At 40.1% G+C, this 18,484-nt stretch overlaps 2 protein-coding genes across 2 annotated transcripts; one reads left to right on the plus strand and one right to left on the minus strand.

The window, feature by feature from the left end:
- The first annotated feature begins 1,732 nt into the window (after positions 1–1,732).
- sfr1 (SWI5-dependent homologous recombination repair protein 1) lies at positions 1,733–5,085 on the plus strand. Its single transcript, XM_069144580.1, has 3 exons — positions 1,733–2,174; positions 2,394–2,741; positions 2,846–5,085. Exons 1-3 carry the CDS (start codon positions 2,055–2,057, stop codon positions 3,032–3,034), a joined length of 657 nt encoding a protein of 218 aa, XP_069000681.1. The 5' UTR covers positions 1,733–2,054; the 3' UTR covers positions 3,035–5,085.
- On the minus strand, positions 3,181–18,390 carry cfap43 (cilia and flagella associated protein 43). The gene is made up of 38 exons (XM_069144103.1): positions 18,362–18,390; positions 18,002–18,255; positions 17,786–17,882; positions 17,509–17,676; positions 17,281–17,377; positions 16,979–17,123; positions 16,770–16,852; positions 16,544–16,675; positions 16,309–16,425; positions 16,144–16,221; positions 15,857–16,005; positions 15,567–15,670; positions 15,280–15,429; positions 13,887–14,047; positions 13,521–13,685; positions 13,286–13,416; positions 12,306–12,471; positions 11,521–11,610; positions 10,892–10,969; positions 10,176–10,283; positions 9,992–10,096; positions 9,770–9,886; positions 9,150–9,335; positions 8,683–8,907; positions 8,423–8,509; positions 8,119–8,199; positions 7,172–7,300; positions 6,956–7,075; positions 6,736–6,843; positions 6,405–6,491; positions 6,231–6,319; positions 5,917–6,127; positions 5,513–5,625; positions 5,142–5,301; positions 4,780–4,950; positions 3,720–3,800; positions 3,474–3,627; positions 3,181–3,381 (listed from the first exon to the last, which is right to left on the minus strand). Exons 1-38 carry the CDS (start codon positions 18,388–18,390, stop codon positions 3,206–3,208), a joined length of 4,902 nt encoding a protein of 1,633 aa, XP_069000204.1. The 3' UTR covers positions 3,181–3,205.
- Between the last annotated feature and the right edge of the window lie 94 nt (positions 18,391–18,484).

Here is an 18,484-nt window from a genome sequence, read left to right on the forward strand (position 1 = left end):
TATTTACTTCAATCATCCAACTGGCTCAACAGTCATTTGGCTAAAGGTCAAACTGCCATTTTGGAAGCACTTTATTTTTAAGACCTATTTAAGTTACAGGCCTTTTACATAGCAAACATTTTTGCCATGTCACGACAGAAAAGCGCAGGTGTAAATATTACAGGTACTGATGGCGAAACTTTATTTAGCTGCTTCAGTTTCAGGGTGCTGGAAGTGCTGTCCCACCGTCATACTCTCTTGGCTGACTATAGGACACTTGAACAGAAAGCAGCCCTCATGAATTATATTAATAGCACCAGTGCTTTTTTTATCATGACAAGTCAAAATGTCTGCCGTCAAATCAAATCCAAAGGGGGCTAAAAAAGCCTCGGATTCACAGCACATAAGTTGGTTTTAGCAACAAGTTCATTTGTGTTTGTTATGAATGTGCAGCACTGAAAAACACATACAATCTAGAGCAGATTTTGAGGCTGTGTCATAAAACTTTTATGTTTATTTGTGGTGTTTATGTACCCCTGCAAGATAAGTGTTTGCAGATGAGACACAATGGCTCCACATTAAAGGGAAACCTCCAACACCACAAAAGCCAAAGACACAAAGTACCAAGTGAAAATCGAAATAACCTGTGAACCCAAATTCCAAGACAACTTTTCAGATAAACAAAATCACTGCAGTCTGCATGAGACAATCACATCTCCTCCACAAGGAGCATCTTGACAGAAAGTAGTTGAAAAATGGCCGTATTTCTGAGTGCCCAGCACACACACCTGTGTTTCATGAAAGACCTGGCAGCGTCTCTCATAGTCGCACATAGCCTCTAGATTCTATAAACACATACCACTGCTGCAGTTACTCCATGTATATTGCTGAGGAGCCAGCACAGTATTTTATATCAACGAGAAAAAGTAAAAAAAAAAAAATAGAAAACGGTCTCCTGACTCACGCATAGTAATTATCTTTAATTTTCAGCCCTGCAAGATTCATCCATACAAAATGTAAAAAATTCCCGGATCCCTTGGGGTGTGTAATATCAGACTGCCAAGGACTGAAGTTCAAGTTCAGGCAGCATCACGTTTTAATGAACACCTTTCTCCTCACGGCTACACAGACACAAACTGAAATAAAAAATGTCATGTTGGAGATCAGCACAAGTTTGGAAAAACGTCTTAAACAACAATGAATGAACATTCATGTACATATTATAAATAAGTCCCTTAACAGATATGAATCAACTGATGAGAAGAGCTCAATCACAATATGACTCAAACCTAGTAAAGAGGGTAACAACACTTGACCTGACCACAAACCCACAAAAAAAGACTTTTACTGGGTACTTCTTATAAGCACAGAAGTGTGTCCATTTAATCCCACAAGAGCAATCCTAATACTGTTCTATTCTTAAAAGAAACAGAAAAACAAAACAACTATTTACTCAGATTACTGTTATTTGATTTTATTCGGGTGTATTGTAATAAACACATGACTTGTATTAGCGGGGCCTGTTCCAGTTTTTTAAGTTTGGGAAAAGTACTTTTATTCAATCACAAGCGACTCTATTCAGATATTTTTAATTCTTTTATTTTATTTCTTTTTATTCATATAACTATGCCAAAACTAGAGATGAGAGAGAATACAGCCTCGAGGATGTAATGTGCGTTGAAGAAATCGCATGAAAACATCAGATTTCCAAATTACACTATATATAACTACATTTCCCATAATGCTACTCGTTCGACGTCATTAAATTCTGTCCAATCGCAGACATCCAATGTTTCGAGCCGCAAAATACGGAAAAACATCTCGCACCGCTTAAAGTTTAATATTTTAATCAGCGTATAGTTAAAGCTGGTGGCTGCTCAGTGGTTGCTGGGGAAGCTTGCATCAATATCTTAAGTCTTCGTGATGATTTTTTTTTTTTTTTTTTCAAGGGCGTTTTTCGTGCTTTGCTCACGAGCTAACACCGGAACTTGACATAGCAACCTAACTGAAGTTTGACTGCAGTGCCCGCAGCAAAAAAAACAACAACAACAACAACAACAACAACGCAAGTTTACATGAGTCGAAGTAAAGTTTCACCAATGGAGATCACCCCTAAAGCAGGAAAATTAAGATCTGCGTATTCTTCACCTTGTAACTCAGTGGAGTCAAGTCCCTGTGATTACATAGAAGAAAAGGTAAGAGGACTGTGCGTCCATGTTGTCGGCCCGTCCTCGTTACTTTATTAATCCCCAAGGGGAAATTCTGTCGTCTTTGATGTCCTTCTTGCATAATATCACTTTAAAACTACTAAGGCATAGGGTCTTACTTTCAACATAATCTCCTTAAATATCACTTGTCCATGTACCCTCCCCCCTCCCCTCTCTCCCCCCCTCCTCGCGATTCATATTTCACAGCATCCCCCAAAGCTGAGTGTCTCACTGAAGGAGAGGCTGAAGAGATCAAGGCGCTCCTTCGTCTCGCCCCTCTCTGTGGCCAAACGCCTTTGTGTTGATGAGGCGGAGGAGGATGGCCAACGAGTCTCAGCAGGTTCCGCAGAGACTGTTAATAATCCTCCTATCATCATGCATAATGTTGATGTAAACAGAAATGAGGCGAGATCAGGGAGCGAAACGTTCCCTGGACCCGTTCCCGAACCAAAACAAGATTCCTCCGAAGACTTTGCACAACATCTCAGGAAGGAGGTTAAAGACAAAACGGAGACCGTGCGCAGACTCAAGATGGTTAAAATGTACAGAAGCAAGGTATCGGCTACTTTTTAAATAGAACATAACGGGATTTATTATTTCTGGTTACGTAGACTGAAAGTGGTCGTTTTTATGACGCGTTCCTTCCTCTTTCTCCCCAGAATGATTTAACGCAGCTTCAAACCTTGGTTGACAAGTGGCGGAGTTGTGCTCAGGATGCTCTGTGTGAGCTCCAGTCAGATGTCCCCGTAGATGGACGAAAGGCCAGCCTGTCCGAGCTCGTGGACCTCTTCGGTCTGGAAGACGGCATTCTGCACTTTGACCGCGCAGAAGACGACTTCACCACCTGACGATGCGCTTCGACAGACCAACAGACTCATTTCAAATGTTTCTTAAGAGTTTAGCTACTGGTTTTTATTCGTTGCTGCTACATTGTCGATTCACAGCTTAACTTGTGCATTTCATGTTCACCAAGAGAAATGTAAATATAATCGTGCCATCTGTTGCAGAGAAGTCTTTGCTCAGTTGTGTTCCAGCTGATCAAGAGAAGGAAAATTCTTCATCCTCAGGCGCTCGACTTCTGCCCAGAGGAAATCCAGCTCATGCCTCTGTGTTTTGGTGATGTCTTCCAAGTTTCTTCTCTGTATGATTTCCTGGTAGCGCTCTTCTCTTTTAGCTACCTCATTTTCCTGTGCAGCTAAGCAACAAACGCACCACATTATCAGCCGGAAACGTAAGCAAACTCTTTGCAGTTGGTTTAGTTAGAGCTGAAATGGCTGTTTTTCATACCCGTTTCTATCCAGATGTGCCTCAACTCCGCCACGGTCACCTGCAGATCAGGAAGCTGCTTATCTAAATTAGCGGTCTGCTTGGCTTTCATTGCTGCCTGCCTGTTAATCCGCTCAATCTTTTTTATGCGCCGCTGCACGCTCTGCAGATGAGTCTGAAATGGAGAATAACGAGCTTATTGTCTGAACAGTCGAGAGTCTAAAAAAAGTACACAACAATGAAAACACATCGGGACTTTTCTGTTACCTTTTCCATCAAAGCGATGCTTTTCTCTAAAAAGGAAACCTGCTTGGCCATATGACTGATTTTATTCTTCTTGTTGAGATGCTGGAAAGAAAAGGGAATAACTGGCTTGTGTGAAGTGAGAGAAATGAGAAAAACAGAAGGAGCTCAAAGTTTCCCGACAGGGTCTTCATCAAGCGCCTGGTCTTTTGATGACGGATCCCACAACAGTTGTGGCAACAAAAAAACATTATAAGTTGTTCAGGATGTCTCGGGGCAGATTTGTTTAGTCACAGTTTTTCTGTCTCGCTGTTTCGCAGGGGTTTAAACAATGACAGGAAGCTGAAAGCTGTGCCACAGCAGAGGTACCTGAAACGTTTGCCAGAGGAAACACGTTCAGGCCTGGAAATTCATGTGCCAAGCTCATCAACTCTTTGAAAATAAGCTGACGGATGACTGATTTGATCCGTTTTTTTTTTTTTTTTTTGTCATTTATCAACCACCACAAAGCTTTTCTTCATATTTCTAACTTGAAATTTCACGTGTTTTATAAAGAGGTAAATGGATTTAAACAGAGAGCAAAATATTGTCCCCTGAACTTTTGAGATCTGTATTTAATTAAACTGCCTGTTCGTGCCTTAGATTATTGACATTCGCAGCCTAATGAAGCGCAGAACAATTTTCCTTGAACCTCGAATGACTAAGATTAAGATTGAGGAGACAAAGAAAGAATAACCTTTGAACCAGCATAGTTGGGAAGATTTTCAAAAGTCGAAGAGAGAAGAACAAACTAGGGTGTGGAGCTTGCATCAATAAAAGATCACCCATCTGTCCTGGTAACAATTTTCTGCTCACGAAACATTGGATGCTGCCAAAACCAAAAAAATACCAGCGTTGAAATCACAGACCGATTACTTTGTCAGAATTATTAACAGGGTAAAAACTGTTGATTATCCTGTAGTCAACCGTTTTTACTGAGGGCCGAGCCAGTATATGTTGTATAAAAGATGAACAGGCTGAGGAGAAAAGTTAGAAAATAAAAAAAAAATGAGGCAGTTTTAGAATATTTTAGAATCCACATTACTGTCATATCCTGCTCCTCCTTGGAGATTCGTAACATCTTGATGCCCCTCGCCTTCTCGTTCAGGTCCTCTATCTGCTTCATTAACACCTTGTGCTCCCACTCCAGCTGGATCATGCTGTTATGGACGTCTTTGCACTTCACCATATAGGCTATCTTCTGCTCTGCACGATTCTGATCATACGGATAATAATCATTTGGCAGACATCAAAACCACTTGATTTTGAGGCATTTTGGCACCATTGTATCAAACGGAAAAACATTTGTTCGTGTTATATTTACATGTTAATAAAGGTAACATTTGTATGACTTTCTGTTTTGCAGTAAGTGTGTGTGTGTGTGTGTGTATGATGGTAAAGGCTAACCCTGATGCTGCTTCTGATGTCGTCCACCACGTCCCTGTGGTAAAGAATGATGTCTGTGTAATCAAGAGTCAGGCCTCTGGTAGAAACCTCCACTTGGCCCTGTTGGAGTATGACCTGCACCATGATGTTCTTCAGGAGATGGTTCCTCTCCTTATGCAGACTGGTGAAGGAGAGACGGCAAAAAAAAAACACTCGTCATTCTTCCATCGTGACATAAAAATTGCTGTACCTTACTGCATCCCCTTTTTCTGCTGAAGGGTATTATCGACAGAGGAAAAACTTTCACACGTGACTTTTTGGTTTGAGTGCCATTCTGCCAGCTTTAGTTTTAAATGGCATCTGCTTGTGATCACCGTGAATTGCAGTCATACCTTTCGAGTGCGTCGGAGAGATTTTTTATTTCTTGTTGAACAGCCTTATTTTCATCTCTCCTCCTGTGCAGGAACGCCTGCATCTCAGCAAGAGTCAGAGCTTTTAATTTGACCTGCGAAGGACGTGTCAAACGATGAGATGATCGACACAGACAAAGAACTAAATGCCTTCAATAATGTGGCAAAGTTAGTTCAAATCTGTTTAAAAGCTGGGGTGGACACAGAATTACATTTGTAATGTAAATGAATTAAACAGGCCTTGTTGATGAATGCAGTTGGAAGGATTCAACTTTATAAATAGACTTTAAAGTGTTAGGCTGGTTACATATTTGTGGATATTTTGGTAGACTGGCAATGTTCCTTTTGTTTTTACAATCTTTAACCTCCCCCTGCCCTCAAATTACCTTTTGCTCACACTCTACTTTGGTTCTGCGGAAAAGACAAAACCTCTCCCAGATCGACGAGTTCAAACCCGTTGGCATATTCTCGGAAGCGTCTAGCTCGTCCATGGCTTTTAGCATTTTGTTGAGCCCATCAGGGGCCAGAGAGCCACACAGACGAGGCTCTCTGGACAGTTTGGAGTTGGTGTCTGTCTGGGTCCTCATCTTTTGAACCCTGAGGCATAAAATATTGTCTGCAGAAACTGCTAAATAACTTACAACTCCTACATATCAAATAATGTAGCTTTTAACGCGTGGACTTATTCAGTATTACAAACCTTGGTCTACGCTTGAACAGCTTATAGAGGTAATCAACCATTTGGCTTGGTATGTCAAGAAACTCTGTCCGGAATTCTCTGTCAAGATGCTAGAGAGACATGAATGATATTATTTTATGTCCATCATCATTTAAAGTCATAATGATGTCAGTATTTAATCATCAGCGGGCTTACTTTGTCCTCAGCTACAATACTGTCATACGCTTCGTGAAACAGTTCTACTTCTTCCTCGCGTCCCTTCAACTCCTCCTCAGTTTCCTCCTGTCGGGGAAATGCAGGTCTATCAGACGAGAGCAGCATGTATGAGAAATAGTGACTGTCGTTCTTCTTGAGGTCTAACAAAATGAGCGTGCCACACAGGTTTGCTCTTGTAAGACATGCCTGAGTCACTGGAAGATGTTGTACTTGAACTCGGATAAACACCGCTGCCATTTCTCCAGTATAAGAGGTTCTGAAGCTGGCAGTCGTAAATACCTACAGGATCACTGCGTGCGACTTTTCTGACCTTGCATGCCAACATTTTTTCAAGTTGGTGCTTGAGCTTCTTCTCTCGATTTCTCATCTCTCCTTCTTCGTGGACTGACTCAACAAGATAAGATATCTTGAGCTCTTCCTGTAAAACGCATCAAAAAACGATATTAAAAAGGATTTTCTGTACCCCGAAGAAGGAAAGCAGAATGAGCTTTTCATGCTGTGAACATACGTGTACATAAATACGGGCTCACCTGGTGTAAAGCGACTGTGAATTTCAATTTCTTCTCTAACAGTTTGGTCAAAGATTCATCAAACGTTTTGGTCGCATCCTTGATGGATTCCCGGAGTTTTTTGATTTCCATTTCCAACGACTGCAATCAGAGAGTTCACAAATGATTGATCGCTGATCCAAATTCATCATTTCTTATCAAAGCAAAACAGATTTGTAAATGTAGCCTCTATAATACCTTTTTGTACTTCTCCTTCTCCTCACTGAGGTCTTTGGCTTTCTTTTCATACTCTTTGTAGACCTTTTTCTCCTCCTCACTCCAATGAACATTAGATTTGGTCAAAACAAACTCAGGCGGAGGTATTTCCTGTGGAGTAAATTCAATAGAAACTATGTGCCCTTCATGCTGATTTGTCTAATTCAACTGACACTGCCAAGAAAAGAATTCAAGTTGAAAAAATACCCGGAGCATCATTAACGTAAAGAGAAACAATCAACGCTTTACAAGTGGTTCATTTGTGATGTCAAATTTTGAAATGATTACCGGAGGTAGATTAATTAAAATCCAAAAACGACATTTAAATTAAGTTTGCTACAAAATTATTTTCATTATCAATTAATCCTCTGATTATCTTCTGAATTAAATTATCAATTGTTATATTTCATGATATGGCCATTACATTTTATTACAACCCAGGGAGAGACATTCAAATGTCTTGTTTTATTCCACCAACAGTCTAAATATTTAGGACATCCAGTTTACTATCATAAAATTGGTAAAACTTAACAAATGAAAAGCCGAAACCAAAGAATATTTGGCATTCTTGCTCGAAGGATTCAATAATCATTTATCAAAAAGAGCACTGCAACACAATAATTTACATTTAATCATTTTTGGACACAGATTTAAGCCTGCTGATTTCTTAAAACTGCTGGACGAGACCACTTAACCACCTAACAGCTGATTACATCAGCCTGGCTTCGACATTTTACAGGAGGTCAGTCCTATCAGGAGCTCCAAGATTGTAAACATTTTAAAATAGTATCTTAATGAATTGATTAACTACAACGTAAGTGAGAAAGAAAACATTGTGTTGTATATTTTTTGGTGCAACATAATATGTCTGTAATCGATTCCTTATACTATTTATGTTTTAACAAAAACTGGAATATTTAAATTTTTACCATTTTCAAGATGTCCTCTTTTTTCACTTCAAGCACTCCGTCCATCATGTCATCAAGTGCCTTTTTTCTGTAGTCATCACTCTGCAATAGACAGACAACAAAACCATCAGTACGACACTACTTAACTACTTTTATGTATTATTTATTACGTTGCATCACTGAGGCAGCTAAAGTGTTGTTCAATTTACTGTCAGCATTCATCGTCGATGTGGTAATCTTACATGGAAGTATTTGGAGAATTTGTAAATTGCGACAAACAAGAGCTAAAAAAAAAAAACAACAACAACATTTTATGGTTGCATACTTCAGCGGCCAGACGATTCTGCTTTTCCAGCTGCCTCCTCTCCTCCTCCTTTATCTGTTCTGGGGTGAAGTACTTTTCTACTTTTATCTGGAGTGGAATAAAGGTGATATCTCGTTTGACAATGACCACTCACTACTTCACTTAACCGTGAAAGAACAAACAAACCACAAAGTAGTTCAACAACAACATATGCTGTCTTTGTTTGTTGAACTCAATGTGAACTTTTGTCCACTGATTAGATGTTTCGTGAGGACAGTAACCTCAGAGTCGTCCACAGTGAAAAGCCTCTCTGGCCACTCGCTGTCGGTCAGGTCGGGCTCCCACAGCTCCCCGGTCACGTCCAGCTCCCCGGTCACGTCCAGCTCCAGCTTGATCACCCTGATGTGTTTGTTCCTGTCGCTCACACGTTTCAGCTCATGCACCTTCTGCGTGTGCAACGCCTCAAAGTCGGCGTTGAAAGCCGTCTTGATGCGATAAATCACGTCCTGCATTTGGGGATGAGGGAAAGAAAATATTATTTACGATCAGGTTGACAAGAACCATTACAGATGGCTGACACACTTCTTTGAATGTGCTTTTTCTTTCAATTTCTTGATGTAATTATTAATTTTTTTTTGTCATGTGTGGTTTGGGCACTGTTTTGGAAAATCCCTGCACAATAAAAAAAAAAAAGGCTTCATTATAACACCCTGGCTGAGATCTGACAGGTTTTGGAACAGGTCCCCACCTGGAGTAGAATTATCTGGTTGATCCTCTGCTCTACGGTTTGCAGGCTGAACTGGTCGTAGATGTAAGGATTTGAATACCCTAACTGAGAGGTGAAACTTCCTGTCATAGCAGAACTCTGGTCCACGTGGCCTTCATCCCCATGGTCTTCTTCTTGAGCACTTGAACTTTCTTTTAGGCTTCTCTGCTGCAGTTGAAAGGTGGGTGAAAACAGGAGGGCTGAGATAAACATTGCGTATTAAATCTGTGGCCATAAGATTGTAAACTTTACCAAAAGGATACTGCAGTGAAGAGAACCATCTTAACAACTTACTTTTGGCCACACAGCTATAAATCGAGAGAGGTTTCGACATTGCTGGACTGGCACGTGTTCAAGCATGTCAACAAATTACGACAGTGAAAGGTCAGATGAAGGAATGGGGTTCGACGCGTCAAATTATGTTGATAAAACCACACACCGAAGACGGCTACATTGTCACAGCTTTCAGAACGTGTTGCAGTGCTGCATTTCTGTTTCGCATTCAAAACAGTAAACGCTGGTTTGATTGATTGTAACTCATCACATGTGGGATTTTTTTTTTTTGCAGTGTTAATCAGAATCTAAACCGCAGTTTTACTTACACTGCAGACAGCCTTTTCAATCGTCCTTATATTCTGAACTCTGCGAAGGTCCTCCAGCTCTTTGTGCGTTCGCTCTTTCAGAGGGTAGTTCTTCACCTCAAGATTGGAGTGAAAGGCCTGTGGTAAGACACCCAGAAGTGATTTGGAACAGAAAAGCATAGAGTTAAGAAATGTATCATTCATCAGTCTGACATCTAAGTGCTTATTTCTAAGCCAGCCTACCTTAATGGCCCTGCCTTTGACCTTCAGAGAGTCCCAGCATTCTCTCGTCAAGATGTCACGGAGGTAACTTTTTTCTACAATGTCTCGTTCTATTTCACTTCTCACCTACAAAGTGAGGACATTAAGGATCGTCTCGAAGCAAAATGAAAGAGTCATTCCATTCACGTTTGTGTGTTTGTCGTACCGTCTCGACTTCCTCCTCCGCCATGGCCTCGACCCTCCTCTGCTCCTCAACATCCAGGTAGTAGTGTTGTTCCGGGAGGTCTCCGTATTCACTCAGCATCTCTTGGAACTGCAACACAGATTATTAGTCGCGCTGTTTGTGCACCAACATGCCTGTTTTATGACATCAAATATTTACAGCAACGCAACCCGTTTGTGAAGCTGATATCTATTTTTAATGATAGACTTAAACAAAATGCTACAAATCGATAAAACTGGAAAATTCAAGTTTACAGCAAATCAAATGTTCTTGAAAAGGACTTTAAACTTCACGTTGAAAATTGTGAACATTAGCTGGCCTCACAGCTTCGCTCATATATATGTACTTTATTTATATGATCATTTATTTGTTAGTGTATTTATTACCTTAATTCTAAATGCTGTTTTAAGCCTTAAGCGTTTGAGCGCTTTAGTTTTGTAAGAAACCATTTTTCTTTCCGATGACACTAATTTATTGTGTGTGTACACCGTGACCTGCCATGTATAATTACAGGGAAGTCTTACTGAATGGAAAAACAATAATAGATATCGTGTTTGTGTGTTTGTGCAGTGTGGGATGCTGTCAGGTGTTATGTTTGCCATGATCACTTTTTCCTAGCAAAGAACAAATGAGAATATACTTGTAGCAGGATTGAAATAAAAAATTGTTTTTAAAAAAAAGTAGTGAAACTCACTTACAGTGTCACGCAAATTTTGGATCATTTCCCTCAGGTTCTTCTTTATCTCAGAATTTTGCTCATTGTCTTCTTTTATAACCTGTTCACAATGTACAGATTAACTGACTGTCAAATTCACAAGAATCACAGCTTCCCAAGCTACAGTAAATACAAATTAAAGTAATTTAGAAGTAATTATAATAGAGCTGAAATACATAATGAGAAACAAAAAAAATGCTATCCAACACTTCATTGTAGCATAACAGCAGGTGAGAAAGCAGCCCGTTCCCATGTGCGATTGTCAATGAAGTGTAAAACCAACAATTCAAAGACCTGCCTCACCTTCAAGTGTCAAGTTATTGTCACCTAGAAGCTCAGACAGGTTTTCACAAACGTCTATCTGCTTTATAGCACTACACCACTTGCTAATTGGTAGATTTTCTCACTCTAAAACTGACGGTAAATCAAGCTGTTGCACAGAGTGACTGGGTGCCAAAATCAGCACAGCTGTTTTCTGAACTGGATATCACACACAGGTGCAAAGGGCACTTTCGTAATCGTCCATTTGGAACATCGTAGAGAAACAAAAGAAACACAGTTAGTCACATCTCATGCTATTACCACAAATATCACAACATATTAGTCACTGACTGCCTCTTGCTTGTTTTCCAGCCATGTGGGGTTTGAAGGTGGAGCACTCTCATCCTGTTCTCTCACATCCACCGATGTTCCAGCGCTGACCTGCAGTGTTGACAACACATTTAAAATAATTCAGAGATATGGATAAATAAAAACAAATGATTGGACACGTTTATAATGTGTTCGTTTAGTTAAGTAATTCGATGTACTGTACAAGCAAAAAGGAAAAAAATAATATCTATCAACATGTGCAATAATTATACCAGATGTATACCACAGGGCCTTCATAAAAAACACAAAATGCTGACTTGTGGTTGAACGCTGAAACAGCTCAGAAACAAACTTTTCTTGCAAATAATTACTCTTATATTGTTCATATAAAACTGTTTCACCTACAAAACCTGCATAATCTTTTTTCCAATAATGACTCCAATTATCATTAGTTTTAGTTTACAATACAACATTTTTGATGAAACAGTTTTAGAGAGATATAAATTGATTTTTGGAGGCTGTAGTTTGTAGCACTTTTGAGTTATGTTGTGTTATATATTTCTTTCCACCATTTTGTCACATTGAGAGGTGACAACATTTTAGAAACTCCACTTAGTGAATAATATTTTTTTATTTTAAAATGAACCATGAAACCTTCATGAAGGTATAGAAGTCATTACATGGCTCACCTAATATACTAAAAGATTTTTCTTCAACTTTTGCCAATTAATTGGGGGGTTTTAAAAGCAAGAAAAACAAACATTATCTGTACACTGTTTAAAACAGAATACAAATAAATTGTTTACCTCACTTTCTTCTGGTTTTCCAGTGCTGGCTGGGGACCCTTGTCCCCACACTGGTAAGGCAGTGAGGATGGGGTTTTCAGTATTCAACATGCCCTTCAAGCAATGAGCCAAAGACTGGCTATACTTAGTAGCTTCAGTCACCTTACAGGTATCTTCACCTTGAATTCTGTATGGAGCCATAGAAAACAAATATACACAATACATACGTAAAGGTTAGTTGTTGTCACATGAAAAGACCAAAAGCAACGGTGTGTTATTTCATCTCTATAACTTTTGACTTTCTCTTCCCGTCAGTGCCACTCAGGCCTAAACTCATTTGTTCCGATAGAAATGTGCCATAAAGAGAAAGTTTATTCTTTAAATTCAGCTGACTGAAACAGGAGTAAATAGTAACAGTGATAATGAACATGTTAACGGTGCGAATCAATGATGTGCTTTGTACAGTTTTTGGACAACAATGGCTCTCTATTACACTTCAGTCACATAGACGATACCTGGTCTTTTCAGGATGTTTGTTGTGCGTAAGAAAAGTCTCCAAACATGTCCTATAAATTCCAACGTCATGATCAATTTAATCAGCGAGTGGATTAGACACATATTGAACAAATGAAAGAGGCATAAAAAATAACAAGACCTGAAACAATTCCTGGAAAATAAATAAGCAGTGATATAAGGTAAATCTCTTTAGCTTGAAGAGAAAAGCATGCAGGAGCAAGCGGAGGAGGCGGATGTGGAATGTATGTGAGTGGGATGATATTCAGCGGAGAGATTGTGCTGTGAATTTTACGAGATCTTGGTTCTTACGGAGAATTATGGTCATGACTCCCCCGTTGTATGCATTTCCCTATCGGCTCTCGCTGCCGGTGGTAGCAGAGGAAAAGTACTGTTTAATATAAACTGTGTGGGACGCACTACTGCGAGCAATAGTTCCCTCTACTGTTCACCGCTGTGCATTATGTCAGCACAACAGACTGCTTTACCTGAGGTCAGCGCATATGAGAGAGCCATCGTTGAACCCGGCAGTGAGGAGTGTGTGGCTGTCTGCGGAGAAGGACACACTCCGGATCCCACCAAGACGGTATGAATGACACTGCAGCTCGATGTACCGCTCCTACAGGTGCAGAAGCAGCGTCATTATACACACCAGAGAAAATGAAAGCACGATTCAAACATTTACAAGAGAAAAAGAAAATAATTAAATAGATGCGGTCTTACAATGGACGCTGTTTTTCTAACCCTTAGTAAACCTTCTCGGTCCACAGAAGCCAGCCACAAGCGATGAGGAGACAGAAGAAGAGAGGCAGGGCTAAGCTGATTAGCCTCCACTTCCTGCCTCGGTTTCAGCTGGACCACCTCTTGACTGTAGAGCTCATTTGTGCTCTGAGAGGATGAATCAGAGAGCAGGATAATGATTTAGTATGTATCAATACAAAGATTAGGAATCCAGACCTGACACCACTGTTTAGATTTTTTTTTTTAAAAACTGCAGTGTTTTATTTTTTTTAAAAGTCACACAGACGCTTTACTGTAATTTTTCTGTAAAGATGTTGAAGGGAGAAGAAGAAAAAGAGAGCGGCAAACCTTGGGTAGCTGAAATTGCTGAAGGGTTTTCTGCTTGTGGCAGTAAGCGAAGATCTCATCGACTCCCAGAACACAGGATGTAAGTGGACTGGGCACCTCATATCTGAACACTTTGAGGACCTTAGTAGACAGACAACCATGTCGGTCTACACAATCTGGACCTGCAGGACAGCAGAGGAACATGATGGGAAGCAGACGAATAAAATGTAGATGGGAAGCAGATGAAGAGATGTTTTTAGAAACTGTCAGGCTCTTTTATTTGTTTAGTTTACAACACATGTTTGCAGTGACAACTAAAACAGACAATTATGAATCGGCACAACTGCTGCTACCGAGGGATCCTTCAGTAGCTGGTCTCTAACCTTTAGTTTGGAGAATAGAAGTGCTGTATCGCATAAAAAGTCTCTATGGACATTTTTTATAGAATAGATTATACTTTTTTTTTTTTTTTTTCAATCCCTAACTGTTGTTAATCACCACATGCACTGTCACTGGTGATTTTAACCAGTTGGCAGCTATGTTTTTCACCCTAAACCACTCTAGAGTCATTTCTTTATTTTATATTAATTTATTCTGTTTTATTACTTTGTGTGTCATACACCACAACTCACTACTGTGGCCACAGCCTTAACTTTGCACTTTCTCCTAAGACTTCTCCATGTCATGGTCTGTGTTCAACACCGTTTTCCACGCCGCTGTATAAACAAAAGGTGTGTTTTTGTAAAGCACTCAGTCGCTGCACTCTTTTTAACCATGCTAGAGGCCACACGTCTAAATATCTGGATAAAAAAATGCCCTGTAGGTGCCATAATTCAGTTATAAGAATGTCTTTGAATGTTTTTGAATTTTTGGAAACAAAACCGGTCCTCTGTCTGTGACATCTCCTGGTATGATGCCTTTAATCAAAAAGAACAGAAGGCAAGTAAGTCCAGTAAATATGAACTATTATTTAAAGCTTGCAGATTTTTTTTTAGACTGTTAAACTAAATGGGAAGTAAAGGACAATGACCAGCACATAATTCTTAAGTCTAGTTTAATTACATCAATCACCTCGTAAACCTCCCCTCACCCACAGGTGATGATTCAGCAGCTGCAGGTTGCAAAATTCTTACCTTTGGTTTAATTTACTTTTGTTAATATCACGTGATTTTATGACTGTGTTGGATACAAGATCCTTATCTTGCCTCGTGGACATTGCCTCCATCAGACTGTTTTGAGAAGCTCAAATCTCTACTATCCATTGCTTGCTCTCCTCTGGATGTATACCAGATAGTTTTATGATGGATTGCGTTCAACCAGTGTGAATTTGAAAACAACTTCTGACCAAATGCCAAAATGCCTTTAAAAATCTAGGGAGCAGGTAGGAAATCCATCAACTCTATCAGTGCTGTACCTGCAAGGCTCCTGGTGGGCAGAGAGAGCACTGTGAGCAGGCTGCCATCCTGATGTTTGTCTTCCTGTCCAGCGTACAGTGCAAGAACCTTCACCTCCTCACAGTCCCTGATGTACCAAGAGGAAAGCGACAAAATGCGGCCGGGAATAACTGGAAAGGAAAACCACAGAGCAGACAGAACATTTCTATAGATATAGAGTATGTATAAATTCTTACCTACAATGACGTTTGCATTGATGTGTGCAGTGGTTAATGTAAAGGAGAGCAGAAACAGTAGGAGTATTTACCTGTGTATCCTATGACTGAGAACATCTTGGATGGTTTTGCATCCAGCACATAAATATGGGAATCCGAGGCACTGGTGAAGAGGTAGTGCCCCTCTTGATCAAAACTGTAAAAGCACAAACATTTTCATTTACTTTTTTGATCACAAGTGGAAGAGTAGTTGCCCTTTTTGGGCTTTACGGAGAAAGATAAAACATGTTTCTGTTTCCTGAATGAAATGATGTGATGTGTTATCACATGTGCAGTGTTAAAGTGAAACGCCATGGTGTGATGGGGGTGGATGGATACTCGCATTAGGTGATCCACAGCAGCGTGGTAGAGATTAACCTGGTGCACCAGGCGAGGCTGCTGCTCAGTGTTCAGGTCAATGAAGAGGACATTTCCTGAAGCTGTTCCAACAGCTGCGTAATGTGCAATAGGACAGCAGGCCAGACTTGTCACCTGAACAGAAAGTTAATTTTTATTTTTATGAATTTAATTATTTGATTAAATTAAAGTAATCTTCACATACTTATAGGACAATTGTATTGATGTGGAGCTACTGATAGGTTCCAAATGTTCACATGTTGTAAATCTGACCTCGGTTTGAAGAGACAGGGAACCGAGGACGGTGCCATCTGAGGACCACAGCTGCAGTTCTCCAGAATCCCTTAATGACTACAAAAAGTAAAAACAGAAACATCACTTAAGAGACATTGGCTTTAATTACACATGTAACTAATTCTTGAGCAACAAGTATTTTACCACACAGATGTTCATGTCATTCAGCAACAATGCTGCTGTCACAAAGTTGCCGCTGAGAACATCCAGGACCTTCACAATCTCCTCTGACTGGTTTTGGTTCAGTGTATAAATCTGCCCCTAAAGAACAAAATGCCTGTTAAGCTCTCAGGTTTTGTTGTCAGAATATTTATACTATTAAATACCATATTATTTGATGGAATTTAAAATGTATGTCATGGTACATTTAAGCACTTACTGTATCGGAAAATAAAAGTAATGTTTCATTGTCAGGGGAGTACTTCACAGATGTGACAGGTTTTTCTAATTGCCATGTTTGTTCGATGTCGATCTGAGACCCTTTGATTTGCAGACAGCGCATAACACTTTCCTGTGACACATAAGCATTTTAAAGTGCTGTAAGTGGGAGTATTTGAGGATCTCTGAAGCCCTAAGTGGGCATACAGATGTGCATGAGCTCATACCTTTCCTACAGCGATCAGACCAATCTTATGAAGGGTTAAGCCTTGAAAGTTGCCCTTTCTGAGTTCAGGGACGGTATAGGCACCTGAACAAAGGTGAAACACAAAAGACACTTAAAAAAAAAAACGAGGCAGCACTAGTATGGGAGAGTAGAACTATTCCCAGTGACTTTTTAAACATCTACCAAATTTCAGTGTGGATGTTTGTTTACTTTTGGGGTTGAGGAGGACTGAGACAGAGAGTCTCTCTGGGTCAATGAGAAGCAGAAAGCCCTCCACACAGCCCACATAAAGCTGTGATGTGGCTGTCCAGCAGATGGCAGAAGGAGTTAGTCTGGCTTTGCTCCTGGGTTCAGTCTGTGCAAACACGTGGAGTTGGGTAACAGTTTACATAGTTGTTTCTCACGAGACATTTTTGAATAGATATAAAAACCAAAGCTGCACCACTAAAAAAAAAAAAGTGGTTGTTTAAGTTAACTTATTTTGATATGTATGGGTGACAGTGGGAAAATACCGTAGAACTGTGTAACTTGTCTTCTTTGAGCCCCGAGAAGGTTGTGCATGTCATTCTCTGAGGAAAGGGACCATCGGCTTTTGGAAGCTCTATCACACTGCAACACAACAAATATGACATACACGTGTTTTCTAGGTAATTCAATTCTGATTCAGTGCACAGAAAATGTTATGTCCAAATATCACTGTCGACTTTGACCACATGCGTGTGCAGCCAGTTATGCTTTACCTTGGTTTCAGGACATGAAAGCTGCCACTTTTCTCAATGTTCCAGACAGTTAAGGATGTTGTACCCAGAGCACAAAGCTGGAGCCAATTCAGCGGGTTGAACAGCAAAGAGGTGACACCCTGTCCGGCGTGTGGTTGTGAGCAAAGTGGCTCAGCACTTTCCCAGTTCCTGCATCACACAGTCATGATTACAGTCACGTAGGTGGTCAGCCTGAATAAACATCACTGAAAATATACGGTACACATTACAAGGTAGTGTACTGCTTTCAGTGGCTTACCACACTGTAATGGTGTAGTCGGGGAGAGAGGAACAACACCCAAGAAAAGGACCACTGTTGCTCAATGTCATTGATGTGTAGTCCAGTTGTGCTTTTCCTACGTAGAAGAATCAGCAACAACTACTTAGGATTTGCGTGAGAAAATAAAGGCATGCATATTGATAAAACAGCAAAAACTCAAAATCTCTTGCAAGATTACAGTGAACATATCTTTACCTTTTAGTTTGTTCTTCAACTGCAGCTCTGGGAAAATGTACACAAACATAGATGGGGATAGTTTTTGCTCAGAAAATGCAAAAACCCGACTGTTGCCATTAGCTGTCAAAGCACCAATTCCTCTGCCGGGACTCCGAAACACACGTCGTTTTTTTGTCTCCAGGTTCAGGAAACAGATGTGATTCCCACATGTGTAACATACTGTTTTAGTGTCCACAAACTCGATATTATTGTTAGTAAAACCTTGTATCCACCTGGAGGGAGCAAAACGGACAAATGACGTTAGTTAGCGCCACAACTCTCGGTGAACGTATGATATTGTAAATGTCACAGACGTGTATATCTACAGCGGCAGCATACCTGACTTGTAAACTTTCAATTTCGTCCATTTCGAGATAATAATAAAACTTAAATACAATGGGATTAAAGCATTTTTGACCAACGCAACAAACAAACTGACGAGCAAGTCACTACGTATCCATA

The sequence above is a fragment of the Embiotoca jacksoni genome, unplaced genomic scaffold, assembly GCF_022577435.1.
Source record: "Embiotoca jacksoni isolate LCO1_2020_lvr unplaced genomic scaffold, fEmbJac1.0.p SCAF_12, whole genome shotgun sequence".
Classification (NCBI taxonomy): domain Eukaryota; kingdom Metazoa; phylum Chordata; class Actinopteri; family Embiotocidae; genus Embiotoca; species Embiotoca jacksoni.

Coding starts and splice junctions, on each gene's coding strand:
- sfr1 (XM_069144580.1), top strand. CDS start 2,055: ATGAGTCGAAGTAAAGTTTCACCAATGGAGATCACCCCTAAAGCAGGA. Junction 2,175..2,393: donor GTGATTACATAGAAGAAAAG/GTAAGAGGACTG, acceptor CATATTTCACAG/CATCCCCCAAAGCTGAGTGT. Junction 2,742..2,845: donor TTAAAATGTACAGAAGCAAG/GTATCGGCTACT, acceptor CTTTCTCCCCAG/AATGATTTAACGCAGCTTCA.
- cfap43 (XM_069144103.1), bottom strand. CDS start 18,390: ATGGACGAAATTGAAAGTTTACAAGTCAG. Junction 18,256..18,361: donor ATTGAAAGTTTACAAGTCAG/GTATGCTGCCGC, acceptor TGCTCCCTCCAG/GTGGATACAAGGTTTTACTA. Junction 7,076..7,171: donor AGAAGGAGAAGTACAAAAAG/GTATTATAGAGG, acceptor CTCTGATTGCAG/TCGTTGGAAATGGAAATCAA.